Here is a 26,111-nt window from a genome sequence, read left to right as displayed (position 1 = left end):
CATAAAATTTATATATCTAATTTGATTCCTTCAAATAAATTTGAGAAATAAATCAAACTAAAAGTATTCAGATTTCAGAGTATAACAATATACATGTAAAGTTGTATAATCTCAGTGCCTTGAAAGCTTTTAACAAATCTGTGGGAGTCAGCATTTCTTTCTATGTTCTTCTCAATGGTGAAAAACTACAGTGAGAGTAGTACCAGTGGCGTGGAAAAAACCTGTGACAGTGGCGTGGAAAAAACCTGTGACAGTGGCTAAAGTCTAATAAAGTGAGTTTGGTGCTTATTTTTCAGTTACCAAAGCTTTTTTCTTTCAATAATTTTTTTTATAGAAGAATTGCCACACTGGTTTTAAATGGGATAAACTTTGTTTCCAACGTAACTGAAGTCAGGAGTAGTTATAGTGACAATGGTTTTTATTTTTATTTTTTTCTTGTGCCAGAAGGGGCAAGTTTTAAAACTACTGGTCATTCTTAAGTAGCAAAAGACATTTTAGGATTAGTTAGTTGCCCCCTCTCGATTCCCTGGCTCCGCCCATGTCATTACTTATCGGACCAAAATAGGAATCAAGTGCTTATTGGTTGAAATTTAACATTAAAAATATATATATATATATATATATATATATAAATATATAAAGCTTACTGTCCAAATGATATGGGATTCAAAAGAAAGTTAGGAGTTCAAAATGCCTTAGATCTTAGCATATCAGCAATCAGGAAAAAAAATCAGTGAACTTTTGATTAGGTCACCATTTACACACTTTTGATAAGGTCAAACTTTTGATTAGGTCACCATTTACACACATTTGATAAGGTCAAATTTTATTTGCCAGCGTGTACTATGAAAAAATTATATTTTGCATCAAAATTTGCAAGAATAAATCATGCACGTAGCTTGAAAAGAAAGCTTGGAAAACACTACCAACCTTATTCTTGATCAATAATTCATTGTTTAATTGTCTAGTAAGTTTGGAGTCGGCATTGAATTCCAATCCCACACAAAAAGTAAAAGTTTGGAATCTACGACAGTGTATCATGTGACAATCACCGGACATCAAGTTTAAATTGTGTATATATATGAATTCTTTCTCAAAAAAAAAAAAAAATAATAATAATAATAAATAAATTGTGTATATGAATTCCAATTTCTTAACTATGTATGCTACACTAAATGTCGCTTTGGAAACAGTTTACCTAAATTTTTCTTAAAATTTCTTTTTTTGAAAATATACTAAAGTATACTTGTATCTTGAAATAAGTGAGAAAAAGTAGAAAAAGTAAAGTTTTAAAAAATTGTCTATGAAAGTTAAAAACTAATGTCAAACACACTTTAAATTTTAGATGACCTTATGCATTTGTTCCTTTCATGGTTTACACATAAATTCCATCATTCAATACACACGTGGAAGAGAAGAGGGAAAGACCTATACTCTAATAAAAGGAGGAAAGAAAGACCTTAGTAGTCTTAAAAGCGGTCTCTTCCCCCACTCTTATTAGCTTGTTTTGTAGAAACATTAGTAGTCAAGGTAATGGTATTATCAAATCTGAACAAATGGCTACTTTATTTGTTTGTCATATTTTTGCTAAGTGTTTATGGAATTATTGTAGCATGTTGATCTAGTAACTAGGAGGCGGCCCTTTGGTCGCCTATGATACTAGGACCAATATGTCAAAAATGGGTTTGTGCCATAAATGTTGAACGATTTACTCTACACATGTGTGGACTTACAGGGTTAGGGCTTATAAACCCTCTCTCTCATTCATCAATGTTTAAAATGTTACATAATTCCGTAGCCCTATACATCTCGGCGACAAATAATTTATATATTACTAAAAGCTGAAGCGTAGTGTTTAATACTGCTACGCTCACGTTAAGCCACGTCAGCGTTTATGTCATAATCTTTTTTCTTTCCATTTTCTTATAATTTTTTTTTGATATTTTTTTTTATTTCATATTTACATTTCTCCAACCTTTCTCCCTCCCTTACCTTTTCATCTTTCCACTACTTCTCTAACTTTTCTCCTTCCCTCACCTTCTCATCTCCCCACTACCCTTTACATTAATATCATTCTTCATCTTTCCTTTCATCTTCCTCTATTTTTGTCTTTTCTTATTCACACTCTCTTACTATAAATTTGCCACTATCTATTTCATTTTATGCATAGTTTTCCCTTACAAAAAAAAAAAAAAAAAAAAAAAAAAAAAAAAGGGTTCTCTCTCCCTCTCTCTCTCTCTCACACACAAAAAAAAATAAATAAATAAAAAATTCGGTGTACTATTCTCCTTTTATAGGCACAACTGGAAGAACTGGCCAACAAAGATGCAGAAAAGAAGTATGAGGCTGTAGAAGAAGCACTGTTATCAGAATTTGAAGATCTTGATAAAAAGAAAAAGACTGACAGAGGAGGTGGTAATGCAGGACAAGGACAGGGAAATTCCAAGGAAAAAAAAAAGAAAAGGGATAAAATAAAGTCAAAGAAATAAAAGGTCTTGTATTCTGATCATTGTTCTGTTTTCTTTTTATGGTAGTTACTGTTGTCTAAAGCTACACATTTATAAATTCACCAGAAAAAATGAAGACGGGCATGAACTAAAAGTGGGAAAATAAGAGCATCTAACATGTTAAATATTAGCATAAGATGGCAGAATTTGGACAAATTTACTTGAATTAGATGCTAAAGACTTAAGATATGGAGGAGCTAGAGATCATTAAAGGTGAAACAAAACTGGAAGATAGATTAAATGAAATGGGTATTTCAAAGGTAGCCAAGTTAGGAAAATGTGGATCAAATTTACTAGAATAATAGTTTTTAAGGTTCCGGACTCTGAAAGAATAATAAATTGGTCAATCTAATACGTATGATGTACAACAGATATTGAACACTCGCACTTACTGAAACAGATTATCACAGCAGCTAGTTAATTGGATATAAACTCTGCATTTTCTCAGAAAGAAAGAAAGATATAAGATCTGCAGAGTGGTCCCAGTTTCCACAATATGTAGAAAATCTATCATGGAAAATAATGTCCCAAAAATACACAATTTGCTTATTGTAGGCAACTGGAGGTAACAAGGAGCAGCAGGAAAATGTTTAGCAAAAATAAGTCTCAGGGTTAAATAAGGCTCAATGTGTTTTCACCTGTGCTGTGCTTCAGTTCCCTCCATGAAGCACATGGCGGAGATATTTCTCCTAATCTTGAGATTGTTGGTCCTGTAGCCGTTGATGAATTGGGGCAAGACAAATGGAAACTTTTGCCTGTGGAGTGTGGAGGAGAAAGATCAAAGAATGCTTGATGAGTATTTGGAGTACCAGAGGCAGATTGAGAATGAGAACAAACAAACCCCTCGGCATTTGTATACTTTCAAACATTCAATGCAAATGCAGTAATCAAAACTGGAAAATGATTTTCATTTTAATAGATTCATTTCATGTTTTAGGTTAGATATTAGAAAAGCTAATGGTATATACTTCCGTGTCAGAGCTCTCAATTTGCATTCCCAGAGAAGATCATTTTCAATTTTGGTTTGGAAATTTGATGTTATTCTTTGTACTATGTATGCTGATAATTGCATTTAACGAAAATCTAGGTGGCAGTGTTTTTTTTTTTTTCATCAAGCACATTGTTTGCACAGGCCATGTGGGGCGGAGCCACATAGTGGCTTGGGGGGGCCGTGGCCCCTGCAAAAAAAAAAAAATTTTCCCATTAGACTATGAAGAAAAAATAATTAGGCCCCCCCAACCTTAGGCAGCCGGCCCCCCCTACCAATTTCTCACCCATTCTCCCAGGCCTCAATCAAAAATTAGTAACATCCTCAGATTTAAAAAAAAAAAAAAAAAAAAAAAAATTCACAGAGAAGCCCACGGCAAGCTAAGCCCACGGTGAGCCCAGTAGCTCGCTCACGGCAAGCCCATGCATTCTCAACCGAAAAAAAAAAATAAAAAAAAAATTACAGAGAATCAGAAAATCCAACCATCACGTCGCTGGCAGAGAAATCAAATCGGTGGCAGAGAAAGCATACCACAATGCCCGATACTGCCTATACAAAGCAAATCAAGCTCAACAGCAAACCAAACTTAACACTCAACAGCAAACCAAACATAGAGAACACAGAGAGAAACACAGAGAACACAAAGAGACAGAGGTTTTTATCTAAAGGAAAAAAAAAATCCCCAATACACAAATAAAAACCAAACCCCAGCAAACCCCAGCAAACCCACGGTCACGTCGCCACGACGCCACAGCTCGCTCGCCCCTCATTGCAGATCGGAGATCGGCCTCTGCTCTGGTGCTCCCTCCGGCCCTCCCTCAAAGGTATTTCTCTCTTTTTCTCTCTCACTGTCACTAAAATAAAAAATGAAACGAAATCTTTGTAGATCGTCGACGCCAGACGGTAGATCGGTCATCACTCATCGGAGATCTGCCGTTGACTCGTTGCTTCCTCCACTCCGGCTCCGGCTCCGGCAGTCCGGCCCTCCCTCAAGGTTTCTCTCTCTCTCTCTCTCTCACACTCAAATGACCGAATGGTTTAGACTGTTTAGTGGAAATGAATTCTGCCTGAGCCTTTTTATTCTTTTAACTTTAATAACATCTCACTCATTCTTTTTTTTTTTTTTTTTTTTTTTTGGCTGTGTACATCTCACTCATTCATTGGTTGATTTTTTTTTTTTTTTTTTTTTTTTTTTTTTTTTTTCTGTTTGTCTTTATCTTATCCGGTTATTCCTCTTTGTTGGTCAATGGTTAGTGTGTTGGTTTTTAGTGTAAACCAACATTATTAAATAATAATTAATATTTATTCAAAAGTTAATAATTAAATTATTAGCTATTATTTATTGTAATTTTTTAAGAATTGTTTAATTGTTTATTGCTATATTTTAGGAATTGTAACAAAGGATATGTTATGGTAAAATTAATGACAAATAAATTAAAACTATATTGCGTAATTACCAACTAGGATTAAAGCATTATAATTAATGACAAATAAATTAAAGCAATATAGTTTATTGTTATGCTAAACAACAATAATTAAAGTTATATAATTAAATTAACCAATACATTATAAAAGATAAATTAATTAAATTATTTGAGGGGTTATTATTAATTAAAGTTGTATTAAAAATGGGTTGACTGTTTAAATTATAGTGAAAATTTTGTTTTTTCCTTGAGTATGAATAATATTCATATAACTAAGCAAAAATTTCTAATTAAAATTTTATTTTTTAAAATTCTTTTCAGGTTAATTGAGTCATATTCTTAAAGCTAAAAGAATTATGAGCAAACGAAAAACAATTGATGCATTCTTTAAGAAAAAAGATGTTAGCAATTCAGAAATTAGGACACCAGTGGCTGTAGAAACAAATGTTAATACTTCGATGCCTGATGAACACACCTCCAAATGTCCAAAATTTCAATCTGAAGAGATAGATCGTGATCCAGGTACACGTAAACAAATATGTGAATTTCCTATCAACAAACAAGATGAAATCCGACGAGCTTATCTCATAAATGGTCCATACCAACCTGAAAATATAGTCTGTCCATACAATGATGATACTCATCGTCGTCGATTTCAACCTTCATGGTTTGTTTCACATAAGGATTGGTTGGAATACTCACCTACAACGGATGCATGATATTGTCTACCTTGCTACCTTTTTAGTAAGAAACCAATAGGTCGTCCCGGATCAGATGTATTCATTTCAACAGGTTTTAATAATTGGAAAAAGGTGAAAGATGGAATGAATTGTCCTTTAATTCGTCATGAAGGGAAAGAACCAAACTCTCCACATAAAAATGCTGTGAAATGTTGCAAGGATTTACAGAATTATTCACGACATATTGACAAGCTAATTGAGAAACAAACGTCAAAAGAATTAGAGAATAATTGGTTGCGGCTCAAAACCTCAATAGAGTGTGCTCGATGGCTAGCATTCCAAGCTTGTGCTTTTAGAGGTCATGATGAAAGCCTTGATTCAAAAAATAGAGGCAATTTTATTGAATTGATAAAATTGACATCAACTTTCAATGACAAAATAGCTAGTGTTGTCTTGGAAAATGCTCCTGGAAATGCCAAATATACATCACCCACATTTCAAAAGGAGATTTTGCATATTCTTGCTAATAATGTGCGAAATGCTATTCGTGAAGAAATTGGAGATGCAAAATTCTGCATTCTTGTTGATGAAGCTCGGGATGAGTCGAAGAGAGAGCAAATGGCCATCATTTTGAGATTTGTTGATAAAGAAGGTTTTATTAAAGAGCGTTTTTTTCATGTTGTGCATGTTAGAGACACTACTACATTGACTTTAAAGAATGAGATATGTGCTGTCCTTTCTCGTTATAACCTCCACATTGAAAATATTCGAGGTCAAGGATATGATGGGGCTAGTAACATGCGTGGTGAATGGTATGGATTACAAGCTCTTTTTCTTAAAGATTGCCCATATGCTTATTATGTACATTGTATGGCTCATAGGTTGCAATTAGCTCTAGTTACAGCATCTAGAGAAGTAAAAGATGTTCATCAATTCTTTGATCATTTGGTCAATATTATCAATATTGTTGTTGGTTCTAGTAAGAGTAATGATGAATTGCAACATGCGCAAGCAGAACAAGTTGAGAATATGATTGCTTCTAATGAAATTGAGACTGGAAGAGGTGCAAACCAGATTGGTACTTTGCAACGAGCTGGAGATACTAGGTGGGGATCTCATTTTCAATCTATTTGTAGTTTGATTAAAATGTTTGATGCTACTTGCAAAGTTATCAACACTATTTCTGAGGAAGGGGCTAATTATAAACAACGCAGTGATGCCGAGGGAGCTTATCAGGTATTAACATCATTTGAATTTATTTTAATCTTGCATTTGATGAAAGAGATAATGGGAATTACTAATGTTCTTTGTCAAGCTTTGCAACCACAATCTCAAGACCTTTTAAATGCCATGCATTTAGTTTCAACTACAAAATCACTTATTCAAAAGTTGAGAGATAATGGATGGGAGCCTTTACTTGCTAGTGTTATATCATTTTGTGAGCAACATGAAATTGATATTCCTGATATGAATGCTCGTTACACTAAAGGTCGATGTAGATATCGTCGCCAAGATGACGATTTAACAATGGAACATCATTTTAGAATTGGCATATTTACAGTTGCAATAGACTTTCAATTGCAAGAATTGAAAAGTAGATTTTGTGAGCTAACAACGGAACTTGTCATTCTTAGTTCAGCTTTAAATCCCAAGGATGCTTTTAGATTATTCAAGATTGTTGATATATGCAATTTGGTTAAGAAATATTATCCTCAAGATTTCACTGAACTTGAACAAGAACTTTTGGAGTCTTAATTGCGACATTATGAGCTTGATGTGATAAAACATCCAGATTTTCAGAATATAAGTACAATTTCCGAGCTATGTAGGGGATTAAAAATTTCAGGAAAGTCAAAAATATATTTTTTGATTGATAGACTTATTCGTCTTGTGTTGACCCTTCCAGTTTCTACAGCAACTACAGAACGAGCTTTCTCAGCTATGAAGTTGTTAAAAACAAGACTTCGCAATAGAATGGAGGATGAGTTTTTGGCAGATAATATGATAGTTTATATAGAGAAGGAAATTGTAGGGAATTTCACTATAGAGATGATAATTGATGAATTTTATCCATGAAAAATCGTCGTCAGGCATGATTTGATTCGGTTGATGACCCGACCTGACCCGAATAATGGGAGATTTACTGAGGCTTAGTCCATGGAGCGGAGGCTTGGGCTGACAAAAATTTTTTGGCCCGTTTTGTAACCCATTGTGAATCCTGTGCGTAGGATATAAAAGCTGTTTTTTTTGGTGATTTGGGTTTTGTCTTGTTGTTGTTTTTGAGAAAGAAAATCATTGTAGCCGCACATTGTAATTTTCTTTGATGATAGTGAAATTCCTGCAACTCTGTGGACGTAGGCAAATTGCCGAAACACGTAAATACTGTCTTGTGCGTGTGATTGTTTTACTTTTGGCGTTTTGTTTTCTCTATTTTTTTGTTTCTCACAAGTTTGAAATTTCGGTTGAATTCCCAACATGTTCAAGTATATAATAATATATTAAAGTTGATAATTTTGTATCCAATAGACTTAAAAATTATATTTGGTATATCTCTGTTACAACCCGGCCCCCCCAAGTATGTATTCCTGGCTACGCCCCTGGCCATGATTATATTTTGTAAATAAGTTACAGGTAGTCTAATATTTAAATTTTTCACTTAAGAAAGTTTGAGATTTTAAGTGATCAAAATTTATATCTGAAACTTTTAGTATGCACTGATGCCATCTTCTCTTTTTTCTCAACATGCTTACTGTCGTAATCCTCGCTTGATCAAGCTCAAAGATTTCCTATCAGAGTAATGTTTGTGGGAAACGCCATGGAAAAGCAAAATTCATGAAAGGCTGAAGGTCTTATTATGGAGAATTGTTGTGGGGGCTGCTAGTGAGCACGGGTGCAGCTCCAGGGCCGCTGCACCAGCACCCGATGTGCACTAACGCGGCATGTAGTGTGCGGCGCAGCTGACCGCACGTCCATGCAGTGTCTTGTCTCTCTCTCTCTCTCTCTCTCTCTCTTTTTTTTTTTTTTGTATTTGTATTTGTATTTGCACTGATTCCCGCCAATTTGTGCTGAACCAAGCTGGTTCGCACCGATTCTAGCGAAAACGGCCAGCCTTCATTCTTCTGCTTCATGTGGCCTTGTGAGGAAAAGAGAGAGAGAGAGAGAGAGAGAGAGAGAGAGAGAGAAGGAAGAAGAGATAAGGACACCTGCTTCATGTGCACTTACTTGAATCTGTGATAGGGAGAGCAAGGTAGAAAGTTGTAGACTGTGGATAGATTTTTGAATAGGTGTATTGGTATAAGGGAGAACTTGTGAAAACAGTAAAAATATAGGTTTTGATTCTTTGATTTTATCATCTTTACCCTTTAGTTTTTATTATTCTTTAATACTTTGATTTTATCACCTCATTACTTTTTTTTTTTAAGGAAAATAATTTAATATTATAAATATGTTATTGGGCTAAAATTGGGGTTGTGTAAACATTATAATATATATATATATATATATATATATATTTATATATGCTTTTAAATTTATTAATATATGTTTACCATTACTCTTAAATTGGTATATGTTTACCATTATATAAAAAAAATATGCTTAGCAATATATAGAAAATAAGAATAAAAATATTTTTAATAATTTTTTAATCTCTGCACCCCGAGTCCCACACTCACACCCGTATCTAAATTCGAATTTGCACCTGTGCTTCATTGGGGGGGGTGGGGGGGGGGGGGGTGTTTATACTTTCAAGTATTGATTAGTCGATACTTGCTACTGTTGTTGTGATTTGGAATATGAGACAGAGGTCCATTTGGAGATTGAAATGCTACCTCTTTGTTTTTCAAGTCTAGATTGATTGTAATGCTCATCATTTCTTACTGCCCTTCATCCCTGACTTCATCATTTTCTTATGATCACTCTCTTCAGTTGACCTCTATGCCTTTTAATTAGTTTCTATGGCCTTAAGTAAGCCCATTACCTATCTTTATAAGAAGTGCCCAAAAATTTCCCAAAGCCATTGAGTTTTCTCAGTCCATCCTAAGGTGTTTGATTCTCCCATGGTAGTACTAATCAACTCTTCCTCTACGTGTGTTGGGCGAGTAATGGGCTAATCGACTACCACATAGTTATGATAAAAAATTGTGTTCTTAGACTTTCTCTAATTTTTAACCTACTAAAAGAGGATGGAGAAATAAAAAGAGGAAGAAATTAAGGTTATTGATCCAATCATGTGACTATCTTGACAATACAAACAACTGTATTGTATTGAAGATCGAACTATTGTCTCATTTTGTTTTCAAATAGTTAAAAATATATATATTAATATGTTGCTAACCCTGCAACTTGCACCCTTCCCCCTTGTCTATTCTTCAAGCTTCTAAAAGTATTGTTAATAACCTCCTATCAATATAAAAGCAACAATCTTTACTCATATATAAAAGCAGAATGCCCAGTATACAAAATATCCCATGGCTCAATATTAAAGAATCATTTAATTTGTACCTGAACACAAAAAAAGAAAAAAAGAAAAAAAAAGTGATATATTAATAAGAAGACATTATATAAACACACAGAAAAATGGGCAATTTTTCTTGTCACGTTATGAAACAACTAGACAGAAGAGCATAGCCTATAGAACCCGTTAAAATCAAGTTAAGCTATTTTCTTACCTGAATATAAAGGGTATAGAGTCAGATAGTCTTGGAGATTCACAGTAGCCATTGTGAACATTATAAAATATATATATATATATATATATTGATATTAATGTTATAATAAATGAACCATTGTAATCAACTCCATCTTCAAACTTAATTTCTATCATCACCGCACACCATTAGTACGATGGTTACTCCATAAGTATAAGTACTTGTGGGGTATAGAGAATAAGGGCCGAGGTTCAAGTCTCTAGGAGGAAACTTCACACACATATAATAATTAGATACTTTTTAAAGAATTATAAAATCTACTCAATAATCTCAATTAACTAAAAATATACTTTTCATTTAGTTAAAAAAAAAAAATTCTAAATTAACCAATTTATAGCTACTAACAATCAAAGTAAAATTTTAATCTAAATGCATAAAATTTATATATCTAATTTGATTCCTTCAAATAAATTTGAGAAATAAATCAAACTAAAAGTATTCAGATTTCAGAGTATAACAATATACATGTAAAGTTGTATAATCTCAGTGCCTTGAAAGCTTTTAACAAATCTGTGGGAGTCAGCATTTCTTTCTATGTTCTTCTCAATGGTGAAAAACTACAGTGAGAGTAGTACCAGTGGTGTGGAAAAAACCTGTGACAGTGGCGTGGAAAAAACCTGTGACAGTGGCTAAAGTCTAATAAAGTGAGTTTGGTGCTTATTTTTCAGTTACCCAAGCTTTTTTCTTTCAATAATTTTTTTTATAGAAGAATTGCCACACTGGTTTTAAATGGGATAAACTTTGTTTCCAACGTAACTGAAGTCAGGAGTAGTTATAGTGACAATGGTTTTTATTTTTATTTTTTTCTTGTGCCAGAAGGGGCAAGTTTTAAAACTACTGGTCATTCTTAAGTAGCAAAAGACATTTTAGGATTAGTTAGTTGCCCCCTCTCGATTCCCTGGCTCCGCCCATGTCATTACTTATCGGACCAAAATAGGAATCAAGTGCTTATTGGTTGAAATTTAACATTAAAAAAAAAATATATATATATATATATATATATATATATATATATATAAATATATAAAGCTTACTGGCCAAATGATATGGGATTCAAAAGAAAGTTAGGAGTTCAAAATGCCTTAGATCTTAGCATATCAGCAATCAGGAAAAAAAATCAGTGAACTTTTGATTAGGTCACCATTTACACACTTTTGATAAGGTCAAACTTTTGATTAGGTCACCATTTACACACATTTGATAAGGTCAAATTTTATTTGCCAGCGTGTACTATGAAAAAATTATATTTTGCATCAAAATTTGCAAGAATAAATCATGCACGTAGCTTGAAAAGAAAGCTTGGAAAACACTACCAACCTTATTCTTGATCAATAATTCATTGTTTAATTGTCTAGTAAGTTTGGAGTCGGCATTGAATTCCAATCCCACACAAAAAGTAAAAGTTTGGAATCTACGACAGTGTATCATGTGACAATCACCGGACATCAAGTTTAAATTGTGTATATGAATTCTTTCTCAAAAAAAAAAAAAATAATAATAATAATAAATAAATTGTGTATATGAATTCCAATTTCTTAACTATGTATGCTACACTAAATGTCGCTTTGGAAACAGTTTACCTAAATTTTTCTTAAAATTTTTTTTTTTGAAAATATACTAAAGTATACTTGTATCTTGAAATAAGTGAGAAAAAGTAGAAAAAGTAAAGTTTTAAAAAATTGTCTATGAAAGTTAAAAACTAATTTCAAACACACTTTAAATTTTAGATGACCTTATGCATTTGTTCCTTTCATGGTTTACACATAAATTCCATCATTCAATACACACGTGGAAGAGAAGAGGGAAAGACCTATACTCTAATAAAAGGAGGAAAGAAAAGTGTTTATGGAATTATTGTAGCATGTTGATCTAGTAACTAGGAGGCGGCCCTTTGGTCGCCTATGATACTAGGACCAATATGTCAAAAATGGGTTTGTGCCATAAATGTTGAACGATTTACTCTACACATGTGTGGACTTACAGGGTTAGGGCTTATAAACCCTCTCTCTCATTCATCAATGTTTAAAATGTTACATAATTCCATAGCCCTATACATCTCGGCAACAAATAATCTATATATTACTAAAAGCTGAAGCGTAGTGTTTAATACTGCTGCGCTCACGTTAAGCCACGTCAGCGTCCATGTCATAATCTTTTTTCTTTCCATTTTCTTATAATTTTTTTTGATATGTTTTTTTTTATTTCATATTTACATTTCTCCAACCTTTCTCCCTCCCTTACCTTTTCATCTTTCCACTACTTCTCTAACTTTTCTCCTTCCCTCACCTTCTCATCTCCCCACTACCCTCTACATTAATATTATTCTTCATCTTTCCTTTCATCTTCCTCTACTTTTGTCTTTTCTTATTCACAATCTCTTACTATAAATTTTCCACTATCTATTTCATTTTATGCATAGTTTTCCCTTACAAAAAAAAAAAAAAAAAAGGGTTCTCTCTCCCTCTCTCTCTCTCTCACACACAAAAAAAAAAAAAAAAATTTGAGTGGATTTTTATTTTTTATTTTTCTTGCATCTTCGCTTTAGGTTGATAATTTTTTATATTCTTTAATCTACTTTAGGTTAATGTGATTCAATTTTTGTTTTTTTTTTTTTTTTTTTTGATTGTTAAATGTTATCCTATTGCATTATAAAGGATCAAATATAAAAATATAATATTATTCTACTATATATGATTTGGATAATTTAATTTGGTAGTTATTATAATTTGATAGCATGATTTTTATAGTGCTCAATTTTGATGTTAAACTATAAAACTTTAATAAATTTTGTTTATTTTTTAATCCTTTGTGGTGGACAAAGTACTCTTAATAGTATTAGAAGTACTTTATAATGCCATTTATTTAGAGAAAAGCAAAGGTTGGCTAAACAAAAATTATTGGATGAGAGACAAATTTTATCTTTCACAATTTTAATTTTATTATTATTATTATTATTATTATTTTATAACAATGCATATATAGAAAGCTAATTCTTACATTTTTCTAATAATTGTTTATTTGATAATATGTTTTGGGTGGACGAAATTACAATTTCTGCAAAGAAAATAACCTTAGTAGATTATAAACAACAAATTGTTTTCCTAATTAGTCCAATTAATCATAGTTAAGTTTTATTAATTTTTTTAGTTACTTTTTTCAGTGTTTTGGATTGTAGGTAGAAAAAATAAGTTTGAGAAAGTTTGTTTAAAACTAAAAGAATAATTTCCAAATTTTATACTCTTTTTAACGATTCACAAAATGTTATAAATAACTTTTATTAAAAAATAAATATTTTCATTAACTTGCCTTTTGAATTTCTGAGAAAAATTGTGTTTTTTTTTTTTCATTTTAGTATGACAAAAATGATTAAATTTATGATTTATGATTGTTCTAATATTGCATTTATGATTATTCTTATAATAAATAAATATATAATTACAAAATACATTACTCTTTATTAAATTAGTTTAAATTGTATAAAAAATTTTAATAAAACCACCATAAATACAGTTATCATGCGCAACGCGTAGGTTCGCGGCCAGTAAATATAAATTCGAACACCTTTTACATGTACATGGAATTTTCCTATCACTAGATTTACTTTTTGTAACAAACTGGATAAAATCCTTAACCCCTTGTACGTACTCTCTTGAGAACCTTTTTTTTATTCATCCAGCTCTTGTCCATCTGAATGTACAGTAAATTAAATTAAATCTACAACATGCCATTGTAAAAATAAAACATAACTGTCATTGCAATTTTCATTCTCACTTTCTTTTAGTTCATAGGAAGATGACCCTTTCCTATTAAGTGTAATGATATATTACATCATGTCATAGTGGACAAACATTATACTCCATCTAAGCCACCTTGCTCCAATTCAAACAACCCCCCAACTATATCTCAAATCAAACAAAAGGATTCATTATTATGATATAGTACAACATACACATCAAGCAACAAATGATCAAAAAATACAAAAAACCAAGAAACACCCCCAATATTATAATAAACCACCCTTATACTCCCATCTCCATGCAAACCACTTGCTTGCTCCAATTCAGACAACCACCCATGTTCATCATACCATATATATCACAAAGTATTTGTAATCATACTATTACGTTTAAGATCCAATTTTTTTTTTTTTTTTTGGGGGGGACAAACCTTAGTAAACACTTGATTGAAGAAGCTAACAGTTAAGCTTTTCAATTAGTTTCTCCTGCAATGCCAATATAGAACACAAGAATCACGAATCTTTATAATATCTGGATTAGATTCAAGTACTTCAAAGCTATATATATATTTAAAGTATAAAAACATGAAACAAAAGGGAAAGACTATATCTCCTTCTCCAATCCCAAAATCAATATCATGCTAATCCTCAAAGAAGAAAAAAAGAATAAAATAAGGGGGGAAATCTGAGAATATATAACAAGATTTGGCTCTTCAAAGGTGAAGATTATTATTCCAGGCCCCGAATGGACAGTACATAAAAGATTGATCCAATGGCACTACTAATACGTATGACAACTATGAACTTCAAAAAAATCCGCACATAATAGATAGATCCAATACATCTAACAATGATGTGTACATGCAATGATGTATAGAATAAAGGCAGAAAAGATTTTATACAGTATTGTTGCCTCTATTTGGATCCTCTGCCACTATGAAAAAACAAACGTAAGTATTGTTGTTGCAACAAAAATGAGAGCAAGTGAGAACAAATTGGTCACTGACTCATAGTTTTTATTTATTTATTTTATTTCATCTGAGTATAGATATATGATTCAATAAATCAAATGCCGATATGTAAAATTACCAAATTTATTCAGAACTAGCAGGATCCAATTGAAATCAAATCAATTTATATATATATATATATATATATATATATATATATATAAGTAATGAGAAAACTTTATTAGAATATCAAAAAAAGTTTTGCCCAAGTATGCAGGAAGTATATAGTAGGAACGAGAAACAATCAAACACACAAACTACAAGCATCCATCAAAGAAAAATCCGAAAAAATAGAATGACTGCCTATTACAGACAACCAATCCAATAAGGTTTTGAAGACAGAGTTTAAGATCAGAAATTGCCCTTTCAGAATCCTCAAAATGAAAATACCACAAATCTAATAGAAATAAAGTGATCTTGCTACTTTGATCAATTCAGTTAAGGTGCAACTAAGAAAAAAAATGCAATTGCACAACATGACATGACTATATGCTATGTGAACAAGTTGTGGTAAAGTTGTGTCAAAAGTTGTGGTATTAGCATTACTAAAAAATAAAACCCATATCAAGAATGTTGGTTTGACATCACATATTTTTCTTCTCATCCCTCTTTGATGTCGCGGAAGCCTAGAGAAAGCACACACAATGCTCTCTTGATGGAACAGAAACTAAAGTGTTAGTTCCTGATAGTAAACCTCGAATCCACGAGGGGTTTCCCTAAATCCACAAAGGAGAAATAAACTGGAATCCACTAGAAGAAAATTTGACAAAACGTCTATGTTTATTGATAATAGTCTAATTTGCCACTGACGGCTACAAAACATATAAATACTGAGAAAAACGCCTAAAAACCCTAATTCACCCTAATTACGCGATTAGGTCACAAAAATACCGAATTTTACCAAAAATGGCAAAATTGAGTTAAATGCAAAATCATAAACTACTGACCTAAAGGGTCGTCCCAAAACAGACGGGACCTTATTCTGACTTTTAAATTAAAAGTTATTAAGGAAAAACAAATATTACTATAAATAGCAAAAACATTGTTTTCGGGGCCTTAATGAAGGAATTCGCCTAAATTTCGGCGACGTTCATTACACGAGTCTGGATCAAAATGTTGTTTCCCTTCAACCTGCCAAATTTCATGTAATTCCGACACTGTTACCCCGATGGCCCCTACTAGCACCCCCCTTTGATCTTGTGTTGTGACTTCCTACGCCCCTGTTCCAGGAATGCATGTGCTGTCTGTTCTACATCAGTCCCCCCCATTTGAAAAGAACTCGACCCTGAGTTCCCACCATTTGGTTCATCAGGAGGATGATAATCATACAAGTCAGCAACATTGAAGGTAGAAGAAATGCTCATGTCTAGAAGAAGAGCAACCACATAAGCATTGTTGTTGATCTTCTTAGTAATCTGAAATGGCCCATACTTCTTGTCTTTCAATTTGTTGTAGGTACCAACAGGAAATCTCTCATTTCTAAGATAGACCAGCACTAAATCCCCAACATTGAATATCTTCTCACGCCTCCTTATCAGCAACTTCCTTGTACTTGGCATTTGTAGCTTCAAGTTTTTGCCTCACCTCCTCTTGCATGGCCTGAATACGTTCAACCATATTTTCTACTGCTTGACTCACTCCTGGAAGTTTAGGTAAAGGTACCAAGTCCAAAGCGTGTTTTGGGGGCACGCAGTAGACAATGGCAAATGGAGACTTACCAGTGCTTCTATTGACTGAGCTATTGTACGCAAACTCTGCTTAGGACAATGCAAGATCCCACTGCTTGGGCTTCTCGCCTGAGATACATCGAATTAGATTCCCCAAAGTGCGATTAACCACTTCTGTCTGGGCATCAGTCTGAGGATGACTAGTGCTGCTGTAATTCAAGGAAGTGTCAAAACGCTTCCACAAAGTCCACCAGAAGTGACTAAGGAACTGGTATCCCGATCAGAGGTGATGGACTTTGGCAGTCCATTCAAACGCACAACTTCCTTAAAGAACAGATTGGCCACTCGAGTAGCATCTGAAGTCTTCTTGCATGCTATGAAATGGGACATCTTCGAGTACCTGTCAACCACAATAAAAACAGAATCCATACCTTGCTGGGTTCGAGGAAGACCCAGTATAAAGTCCATAGACAGATCCTCCCATGGTGCTTGTGGAACTGGTAAAGGCATGTATAAACCAGTATTCTGAGATTGACCCTTAGCAGTTTGGCAAATTGGACACTTCCTCACATGATTGCCAACATCCCTCTTGAGTTGCGGCCATTAATACCTCTCTTCCACCAGTGCTATAGTCTTATCTCTGCCCATATGTCCACCTAAACCTCCACCATGCAGCTCCCTAATAGTTTGCTCACTCAATGAACTTTTAGGGATGCATAATTGGTTACCCCGAAAGAGGAAACCATCCTGGATGTACATACTATTAACAGTAGTATGAGTTTGTTGATACTTACCCCAAATATCACCAAAATCCTCATCATTCTCGTACAGCTCCTTGAGGCAATCAAACCCGACAACTTCAGTACATAGGGTGATCAACAAAGATGCTCGCCTGCTGAGTGCGTCAGCCACCTTATTAGTGACACCAGACTTGTGCTTCAATGTGAAATGGAAGCATTGTATATAAGCTACCCACCGAGCATGCATCCTGTTAATATTAACTTGACTATTGATGTGCTTCAATGCCTGATGATTCGTGTATAATACAAACTCCCTCTGAATCAGGTAGTGCTCACAATGCTTAAGAGTCTGTACTACAGCAAAGAACTCCAGCTCATAGGCCGACCATTTACTTCGAGCTTCACAAACTTTCTCACTAAAGAATACTACTGGTCTGTTGTCTTGTAAAAGGACAGCGCCTATCCCGATCACAGATGCATCACACTCCACCTGAAACACCTTATCGAAGTTGGGTAATGCCAAAACCGGGGCTGTGCTCAACTTTTCCTTGATCAAGGCAAAGCTTTGTTCTGCCTCCTTTCACCATAAGAACTTACCCTTCTTCAAACACTCAGTGATAGGGGCTACTATGCTACTGAAATCTCGAACAAACCTCCGATAGAAGGTTGCTAGCCCATGGAAACTTCACACATCACTCACTGTCTTTAGGGTTGGCCATTCTCTGATTGCACAAACCTTGTCCTCATCAACATGAATCCCATCTGCACTGACCACATACCCTAAGAATAGCAACTTATCAGTCAAGAAGCTGCACTTCTTCAATTTGATATACAACTCATTGGCCTAACACCGCTAATACTTCTCGCACATGATTATAGTGGGCTGCTTCTGTCTTACTGTAAATTAGGATATCGTCAAAATAAACTACCACAAACTTTCCAATAAATGGTTTCAATACTTGATTCATAAGTCTCATGAAAGTGCTGGGAGCATTGGACAACTTGAAAGGCATTACCATCCACTCATACAACCCCTCCTTTGTCTTAAAAGCTATCTTCCTCTCATCTCCAGGTCGGATTCGAATCTGATGATACCCACTCTTGAGATCCAGCTTGGTGTAACACTTGGACCCACTCAGCATATCAAACATGTCATCTAGTCGAGGAATGGGAAATCGATACCTGACTGTGATCTTGTTGATGGCTCAACTATCCACACACATACGCCAGCTCCCATCCTTCTTCGGTGTTAACAAGGCCGGTACTACACATGGACTCATACTCTCCTTGATCTGCCCCTTGCTCAAAAGCTCATCCACCTACCCTTGTAGAATCTGACCTTCTTGAGGGTTCATTTTGTAATGTGGCAGATTTGGTAGACTAGCCCTAGGAGCTAAATCAATGCAATGCTAGATGTCGCGCATTGGTGGTAAACCTGTAGGCAACTCTTTTGGAAAAAGCACTTCAAACTCCTTGATTAATGGTTGGATTGCCTCTGGTATTACAGCAACCTTCTTTGGCTCGCCATCCGTCACCACTACAGCATATACCTGTTTCAACTCCTTACACTTCCTATCAAACTCATCTTCATTTTTCACTATGAGGAGTGCTGGCTTCCTCTCCACTTTAGAAGTTTTGGGTATACTGCCTTCCTTAATAGGACCAAGGACAATTTTTCTACCATTCTTTAAAAGCACATACACTCTATCCTTACACCTATGAGTAGCATCTACATCATACTACCAAGGTCTACCCAGTATTAAATGACATGCATCCATTTCAACAACATCACAAACTACTTAATCTACATAAAATTTACCCATAGAAAAAGTAATACGGCATCGTTGAGTAACAAGAGTTTCCGTACCTTTCTTGATCCAACCTATTTTGTACAGAGAGGGATGCTTTTCTGTTTTCAGTTCCAGCTTGGTAACCAAACTCTTCGACGCAATGTTCTCTACACTGCCACTGTCAATGATCAAATCACAGACCCTCTTACTGATGGTGCATCGTGCTCGGAAGATCTCATTCCGCTGATCACCATATTCCACCCTTGGTGTGAGCAACAACCTCTGAATCACCAAAGACTGCCCTAATGGCACGCCTTCCTCGTCCTCTTGGACCTCATTGGGATCATAGGCATACGGATCAGCATCATTATACACCTCTTCACCCTCATGTTCACCTTCTACCTCGCCCTCTTCTGCCACCACCAGATTCACTACTGTTCGCTTAGGGCAAGTACTAGATTGATGTCCAGGTTCTCCGCACCTATAACACTTATTCCCAGTTGGCCTAGCATAAGGGTTGGCATTTGCTATCGGTTGGACTGCGGATCCTGCTGCTGCCACTATGGATTGGTTGACACCATTATTCTCCCTAACCATGGGTTGTGATCGTGGTGTAAACATAAGCAGTTTACCTTTATTGGCAGTTGAACCAGAGGACTCTGAATTGCGGTTGGAAAACTTTGAACCTGCCCTAAGATGCTGATATTCTATTTTCTTGGATAAGGTTACAGCCTCATTTAAAGTATATAAAGTTTGTAGGGATACCTGATCTCGGATGGAAACTCGCAACCCGTGTACAAATCTAGATATTCGTTGATTTTCAGTTTCCTCCAAATCATTACGATTCGCCAACCTGTCAAACTCCTCCATGTACTCATTAGCTGTCCGGGTTCCCTGCCTGCAATCCTGGTATTGTCTGAACAACTCCTGCTGGTAATCTGGTGGTAAGAACCGATCTACCATTAATCTTTTCATTCTCCTCCATGATCGTATTGGAAGCTTTCGTTCATGGGTACGGTTTAATTGAACACGATCCACCAGGCAGATGCTCCTTCCTTCAATTTGTAGGCCACCAAACACACCTGTTTGTCATCTGCTGTACCCATATAATCGAAAAACTTTTCCACCTCACTGACCCAATCTAGATACTCTTCAATGGAGACATTACCATTAAAGGATGGTAACTCTACTTTCATCCGATAGTCCCTCTGCTCCTGATAATCTCGACCATTATCCCTCGCGGGAACATGATTATTTCCAAGGACTCTCTCTGTATACTCCTCGTCTTCACTGTCTTCTTCATGGTAGTCTTGCCGCCTGTTCCGGTTTGGGCCATGATGGGGAGGGCCACGCGCTCGGTTATCACGTCGCTCTTCGTCATCGCGATTATGGTTTCGGTTAAGCAAGGTGGCAAGCGCTTCTTGAATCTGGTCCAGAGTCTACTGGGTTGAATCACGAAATTGTTGATTTTCATCACGAAAATCAAGGAACTCAGCCCTAGTGAGGACTGGGTTGTTGACGTCGTCACCGCTGTCATTGTTGTGGTGGTCACCGTCTCGTCGGTCAGCCATCAGACCAGAGTAAGTCAAGGCTCTGATACCAACTGATGTCGCGGAAGCTTAGAGAAAGCACACACGATGCTCTCTTGATGGAACAGAAACTAAACTGTTAGTTCCTGATAGTAAACCTCGAATCCACGAGGGATTTCCCTGAATCCACAAGGAGAAATAAATTGGAATCTACTAGAAGAAAATTTGACAAAACGTCTGTGTTTATTGATAATAGTCTAATTTGCCACTGACGGCTACAAAACATTTAAATATTGAGAAAAACGCCTAAAAACCCTAATTCGCCCTAATTACGCGATTAGGTCACAAAAATACCGAATTTTGCCAAAGAGGGCAAAATTGAGTTAAATGCAAAATCATAAACTACTGACCTTAAGGGTCATCCCAAAACAGACGAGACCTTATTCTGACTTTTAAATTAAAAGTTATTAAGGAAAAACAAATATTACTATAAATAGCAAAAACATTGTTTTCGGGGCCTTAATGAAGGAATTCGCCTAAATTTCAGCGACGTTCATGACATGATTCTGGATCAGAATGCCGTTTCCCTTCAACCTGCCAAATTTCATGCAATTCCGACACTGTTACCCCGATGGCCCCTACTGGCACCCCCTTTTGATCTTGCATTGTGACTTCCTACGCCCCTGCTGCTCCAGGAATGCATGTGCTGTCCGTTCTACATCACTCTTTCTCAAAGTTTTTTTATTTTTTTGAAATGTACCATTAGATTAAGTTAGGATTTAGTTAGTATTTTTGAAACTATATAGTTTAATTTACTATTTATATGAATATCCTTAAAACACAAAATATAAAAGTTAAACTAAACATATTGCATTAGTTTATTCCTCTATTTGGCTTTCGTGGTTTCAATTAACTTATTTGATAAAGTCTCTCATTAAATAAAGATCTAAAGTTCGATTAGTCTGATGATAAAAAGTAATCATCTAGATTGAAACTATTTCTTATCAAAAAAAAAAAAAAAAACACCCTCATTGAGATTGGTTAAAATCCTTTTTTCCGCATTTGGGCCTTTGCTCTTCGTGTCATATATATAGATTCGGCTCACCCACTTTAACTTCCTTCGTAAAACCAATTAGCTAGATTCAAACCACTCTTCCCCTATTCTCGATTTCCCTCCAAAATGAAGATCAAGAAGAAATGCAATGCACGTGCACCCCCATCACTCTCCGATGATCAATCCCCCACCATCACCAAAGAAGTGGAAGACGCCCTGAAAGAACAGCAAAATGGGAACTACACCAAAGCCTTGATTCTTGTCGAGGCCACTCTGTCCCAACACCCAAGCTCCGCTCTTGCTCTCGCTGTCCTCGGCTTCTGTCACTTAAAATTCGTGTTTTCTGCCGAACACTCCACCACTCCCGTTTCATCTGACGACGGTCTCCTCCAACACGTCAAAGAAGCCGTGGACTTATCCAAGCGAGCCGTGCGCTTGTGCCCCAACTCCCTCGCCTGCTGGTTCTTCCATGTCAACGCACTCTTCAAGTTAACTGAATATGACGCCAATGCCGGCCATGAACCTGTGATAGAAGCTTGCGATGCTGGTTTAGCCATCGAATTTGCCCCAGAAGATTTGGCCACAGAGCCCCGAATTGAAGAATTCAGAACGTGTCTCAGACTCATCAAACTACAAAGCAAGTATCTCATAGACACTAAATACTTGGAAAATTTAAAGAATGAGATTCAAGAACTACAAGAACGAAAGGAAGAGATCGAAGAGAGAGCTATAACAGCGAGTAAGAACTTCGAAACGCCGGAATTGATGCCTTTGCCAGAAAACAAAAGAAAGATCAAGAACCTCAAGAAAGTAGTCGTGTTGGATGTCGACACGGTGGAGAGACGAGTCAAGACTTACTGGAATGACACGATGACTATGGAGCAAAAGAAGGATTTGTTGAGGATTCAAATCGAAGACCTTAAACTGCATTTTGCTAAGAACAAAATGGCCATGGAGGTGATGAAACAGGCGGTGGAGTACGCGACGGGGGCGAAGAATTGGAAGTTTTCATGTAACGCAGAGTGTTGTTGGTGCGGAGAGAGGTTTTTCGATGCCAAATTGACTGGGGAGCATATGAATAGTGTGCATTTAGGGACTTTTTCCGATGAGTTAGATTCAGTCCGTCCAGAATTTTTATTGGATTCACTCTGGGACACTGTTCAATCAGGAAAATGGAAACCCGTGAACGTGGTCGAAGCTAAGAAAATGTTGGAAGATCTGTCAAGAAACGAGGGTGGAGATAAAGATTTCATGAAAAAAAAGTGGCCTTATTGTGAAGATATCCGGCGTGGAGAGATCATTATCGAAGTTCGAATAAAGTTACGCCTGTTACTTGTTTATAAATGTTTTTGTTCTAGTCATCTTTCAGCGTTGATGAACTTGATATTGGAAATGCTGAAGAAGCGAGTCCCGGAACAGCTGCTTATGAAATACGGGATAGACCACACCCTGCTCTCAGTGTGCTTTCTTGACATCTCTGAGCTTAATCTTGTGTTAGAGTTCTTGGATGATCTTGCTAATATTTGCGGGTTACGGAGGCTCATCTTGAGTCTTGAGATGGAGAAGGCTATAGGTGAGCATAGTGTTGCTAATAATGAGAAGATTGTTTTCAATGAGGACTTCTCTTGTGTAGTTTTCGACAAGAGAATGTTGCGTGGAGAGCTTATGGTGCCAAATGATGGAGCTGCTGTTACTTCTAGCGCTGATGATGAAATCGAATTAAATGATGATGAATATAAAGATGATATTTTGGATTGGTTATTGAAGGGAGGTACTAATATTGGGGAGCAATTAAAGCAGTGGACAAATTTGAGAGAAGCTAGTAGAAGTCAAGGGAAAGAGCTTTTCAAGATCTATGAGGCTGAATTTCACCGGTTGCTGAACATTTGTGAGAAAAAAGTACAATATTTGAGAGACATTAAGGTATGGCAGAATTTGGAGAGTATATGTGTTAAAGAAGATAAGAGAAGAGAAGAGTTTGGGTACGAACCATTGAGCTACAAGTATCTCTTGTCAAATCAGAGACAGATTGCAAGCACAAATGGTAATATTTTCGAGTTGGATATCTTATGGAATATTTTGAGAGAAGATCATGTGGACAATGAAATAAAATTGTGGATTGAGAAGCAGATTGATGAGATGGCTGCAAAGGTATGATATAGCCAAATTTATGAACCTGTCAAATTTTCCTAGCTGTGTGTGATATTAAAGATGATGCTTGATGAACTTCTATAGGATTGAATCTTAGCATGTTTGTTGTTGCAGCTTTACAAATTGGATGCTATAATCAGGACAGCTACTATTATTATGGATCAGACAGGGAGGAAAATTAATGCGGTAACTAATTATGACTACCGATCAATTTTGGTGCCCCTGCTGAAGTCTTTCATGCGGGTTTGTGTTGGATTCTCCTTGATGTTTTGTTGAAGGTTTTCATATAGTTACCTTCTTACCCGTCTATGATCAGGGCCGGCCTAACAAAATTTGGGGCCGGCAAAAATTTTATATGGGACCTTTTTGTATGTAAACATTAATTAAATAAAATTATATAATACTAATTAAATTAAGACTAATTTGATGTAAATACAGAAATTGATGAATAATACTACTTAAACTAAGGTTAATTTCATATAGAATATTGAATATTATAGTTGAATCAAAATGAACTTACTTTAACTTGGATATATGATTATGTATAGTTAAGTACAGTTGTAATCTAAATTTTAATTCTATATATTCTTTTTAAGAGAAAGAGATAGATAGATATTATTTGGTGTGTGGTTTAGTAGGAGATTAGTCATCATTGATGATTTATCACATTTGCAGTATTTTATTTGAAACATCTTAGGGTTTCAATTGAGTTAAATTTTTATTGGTCTCCTATTTTAAAAGCCTTGTTAGAAATGAAAAGAAAAATACTAAAAATATTACAAAATGTTTACAATAAATGTGATTATGATTGTAATTGATGAATTTCAACAACTTAATTTATTTGTCTTTGAATTACTTTTTTATGTGATTGGTAATATGTCAATTAAATCTATAGTAAAATTTGTGGTATCTTTTAAATCACTCTTAAAAAAAAAGTACCAATTATTTAAAAAATGTTATATTTTTATAAAATTTTGGACCTTTTACTAAGGAAGATGGGGCCTTTTTTTATTAGAGAAATTTTTTATTTGTTGTGGGCCTTAGGCCTAGGCCTAAGTTGCCTAGGCCTTGAGCCGGCACTGTCTATGATTTGATGTTTTCAGTGTACTATTCCCTTTTATAGGCACAACTGGAAGAACTGGCCAACAAAGATGCAGAAAAGAAGTATGAGGCTGTAGAAGAAGCACTGTTATCAGAATTTGAAGATCTTGATAAAAAGAAAAAGACTGACAGAGGAGGTGGTAATGCAAGACAAGGACAGGGAAATTCCAAGGAAAAAAATAAGAAAAGGGATAAAATAAAGTCAAAGAAATAAAAGGTCTTGAATTCTGATCATTGTTCTGTTTTCTTTTTATGGTAGTTACTGTTGTCTAAAGCTACACATTTATAAATTCACCAGAAAAAATGAAGACGGGCATGAACTAAAAGTGGGAAAATAAGAGCATCTAACATGTTAAATATTAGCATAAGATGGCAGAATTTGGACAAATTTATTTGAATTAGATGCTAAAGACTTAAGATATGGAGGAGCTAGAGATCATTAAAGGTGAAACAAAACTGGAAGATAGATTAAATGAAATGGGTATTTCAAAGGTAGCCAAGTTAGGAAAATGTGGATCAAATTTACTAGAATAATAGTTTTTAAGGTTCCGGACTCTGAAAGAATAATAAATTGGTCAATCTAATACGTATGATGTACAACAGATATTGAACACTCGCACTTACTGAAACAGATTATCACAGCAGCTAGTTAATTGGATATAAACTTTGCATTTTCTCAGAAAGAAAGAAAGATATAAGATCTGCAGAGTGGTCCCAGTTTCCACAATATATAGAAAATCTATCATGGAAAATAATGTCCCAAAAATACACAATTTGCTTATTGTAGGCAACTGGAGGTAACAAGGAGCAGCAGGAAAATGTTTAGCAAAAATAAGTCTCAGGGTTAAATAAGGCTCAATGTGTTTTCACCTGTGCTGTGCTTCAGTTCCCTCCATGAAGCACATGGCGGAGATATTCCTCCTAATCTTGAGATTGTTGGTCCTGTAGCCGTTGATGAATTGGGGCAAGACAAATGGAAACTTTTGCCTGTGGAGTGTGGAGGAGAAAGATCAAAGAATGCTTGA

The 26,111-nt window shown here is 35.3% G+C and overlaps 2 protein-coding genes across 2 annotated transcripts; both read left to right on the top strand.

The window, feature by feature from the left end:
• The first annotated feature begins 5,743 nt into the window (after positions 1 to 5,743).
• On the top strand, positions 5,744 to 7,354 carry LOC126727863 (uncharacterized). Its single transcript, XM_050433770.1, has one exon. It carries the CDS (start codon positions 5,744 to 5,746, stop codon positions 7,352 to 7,354), a length of 1,611 nt encoding a protein of 536 aa, XP_050289727.1.
• Positions 7,355 to 21,960: 14,606 nt separating this feature from the next.
• On the top strand, positions 21,961 to 26,111 carry LOC126727862 (uncharacterized). The gene is made up of 5 exons (XM_050433769.1): positions 21,961 to 23,985; positions 24,100 to 24,171; positions 25,109 to 25,226; positions 25,874 to 25,883; positions 25,973 to 26,111. Exons 1-5 carry the CDS (start codon positions 21,961 to 21,963, stop codon positions 26,109 to 26,111), a joined length of 2,364 nt encoding a protein of 787 aa, XP_050289726.1.

The sequence above is a fragment of the Quercus robur genome, chromosome 5 (genome assembly GCF_932294415.1).
Source record: "Quercus robur chromosome 5, dhQueRobu3.1, whole genome shotgun sequence".
Classification (NCBI taxonomy): domain Eukaryota; kingdom Viridiplantae; phylum Streptophyta; class Magnoliopsida; order Fagales; family Fagaceae; genus Quercus; species Quercus robur.
This window is presented reverse-complemented; position numbering and strand designations above follow the sequence as displayed.

Coding starts and splice junctions, on each gene's coding strand:
- LOC126727863 (XM_050433770.1), top strand. CDS start 5,744: ATGAATTGTCCTTTAATTCGTCATGAAGGGAAAGAACCAAACTCTCCA.
- LOC126727862 (XM_050433769.1), top strand. CDS start 21,961: ATGAAGATCAAGAAGAAATGCAATGCACGTGCACCCCCATCACTCTCC. Junction 23,986..24,099: donor TTGATGAGATGGCTGCAAAG/GTATGATATAGC, acceptor TTGTTGTTGCAG/CTTTACAAATTGGATGCTAT. Junction 24,172..25,108: donor CAGGGAGGAAAATTAATGCG/GTAACTAATTAT, acceptor TCCCTTTTATAG/GCACAACTGGAAGAACTGGC.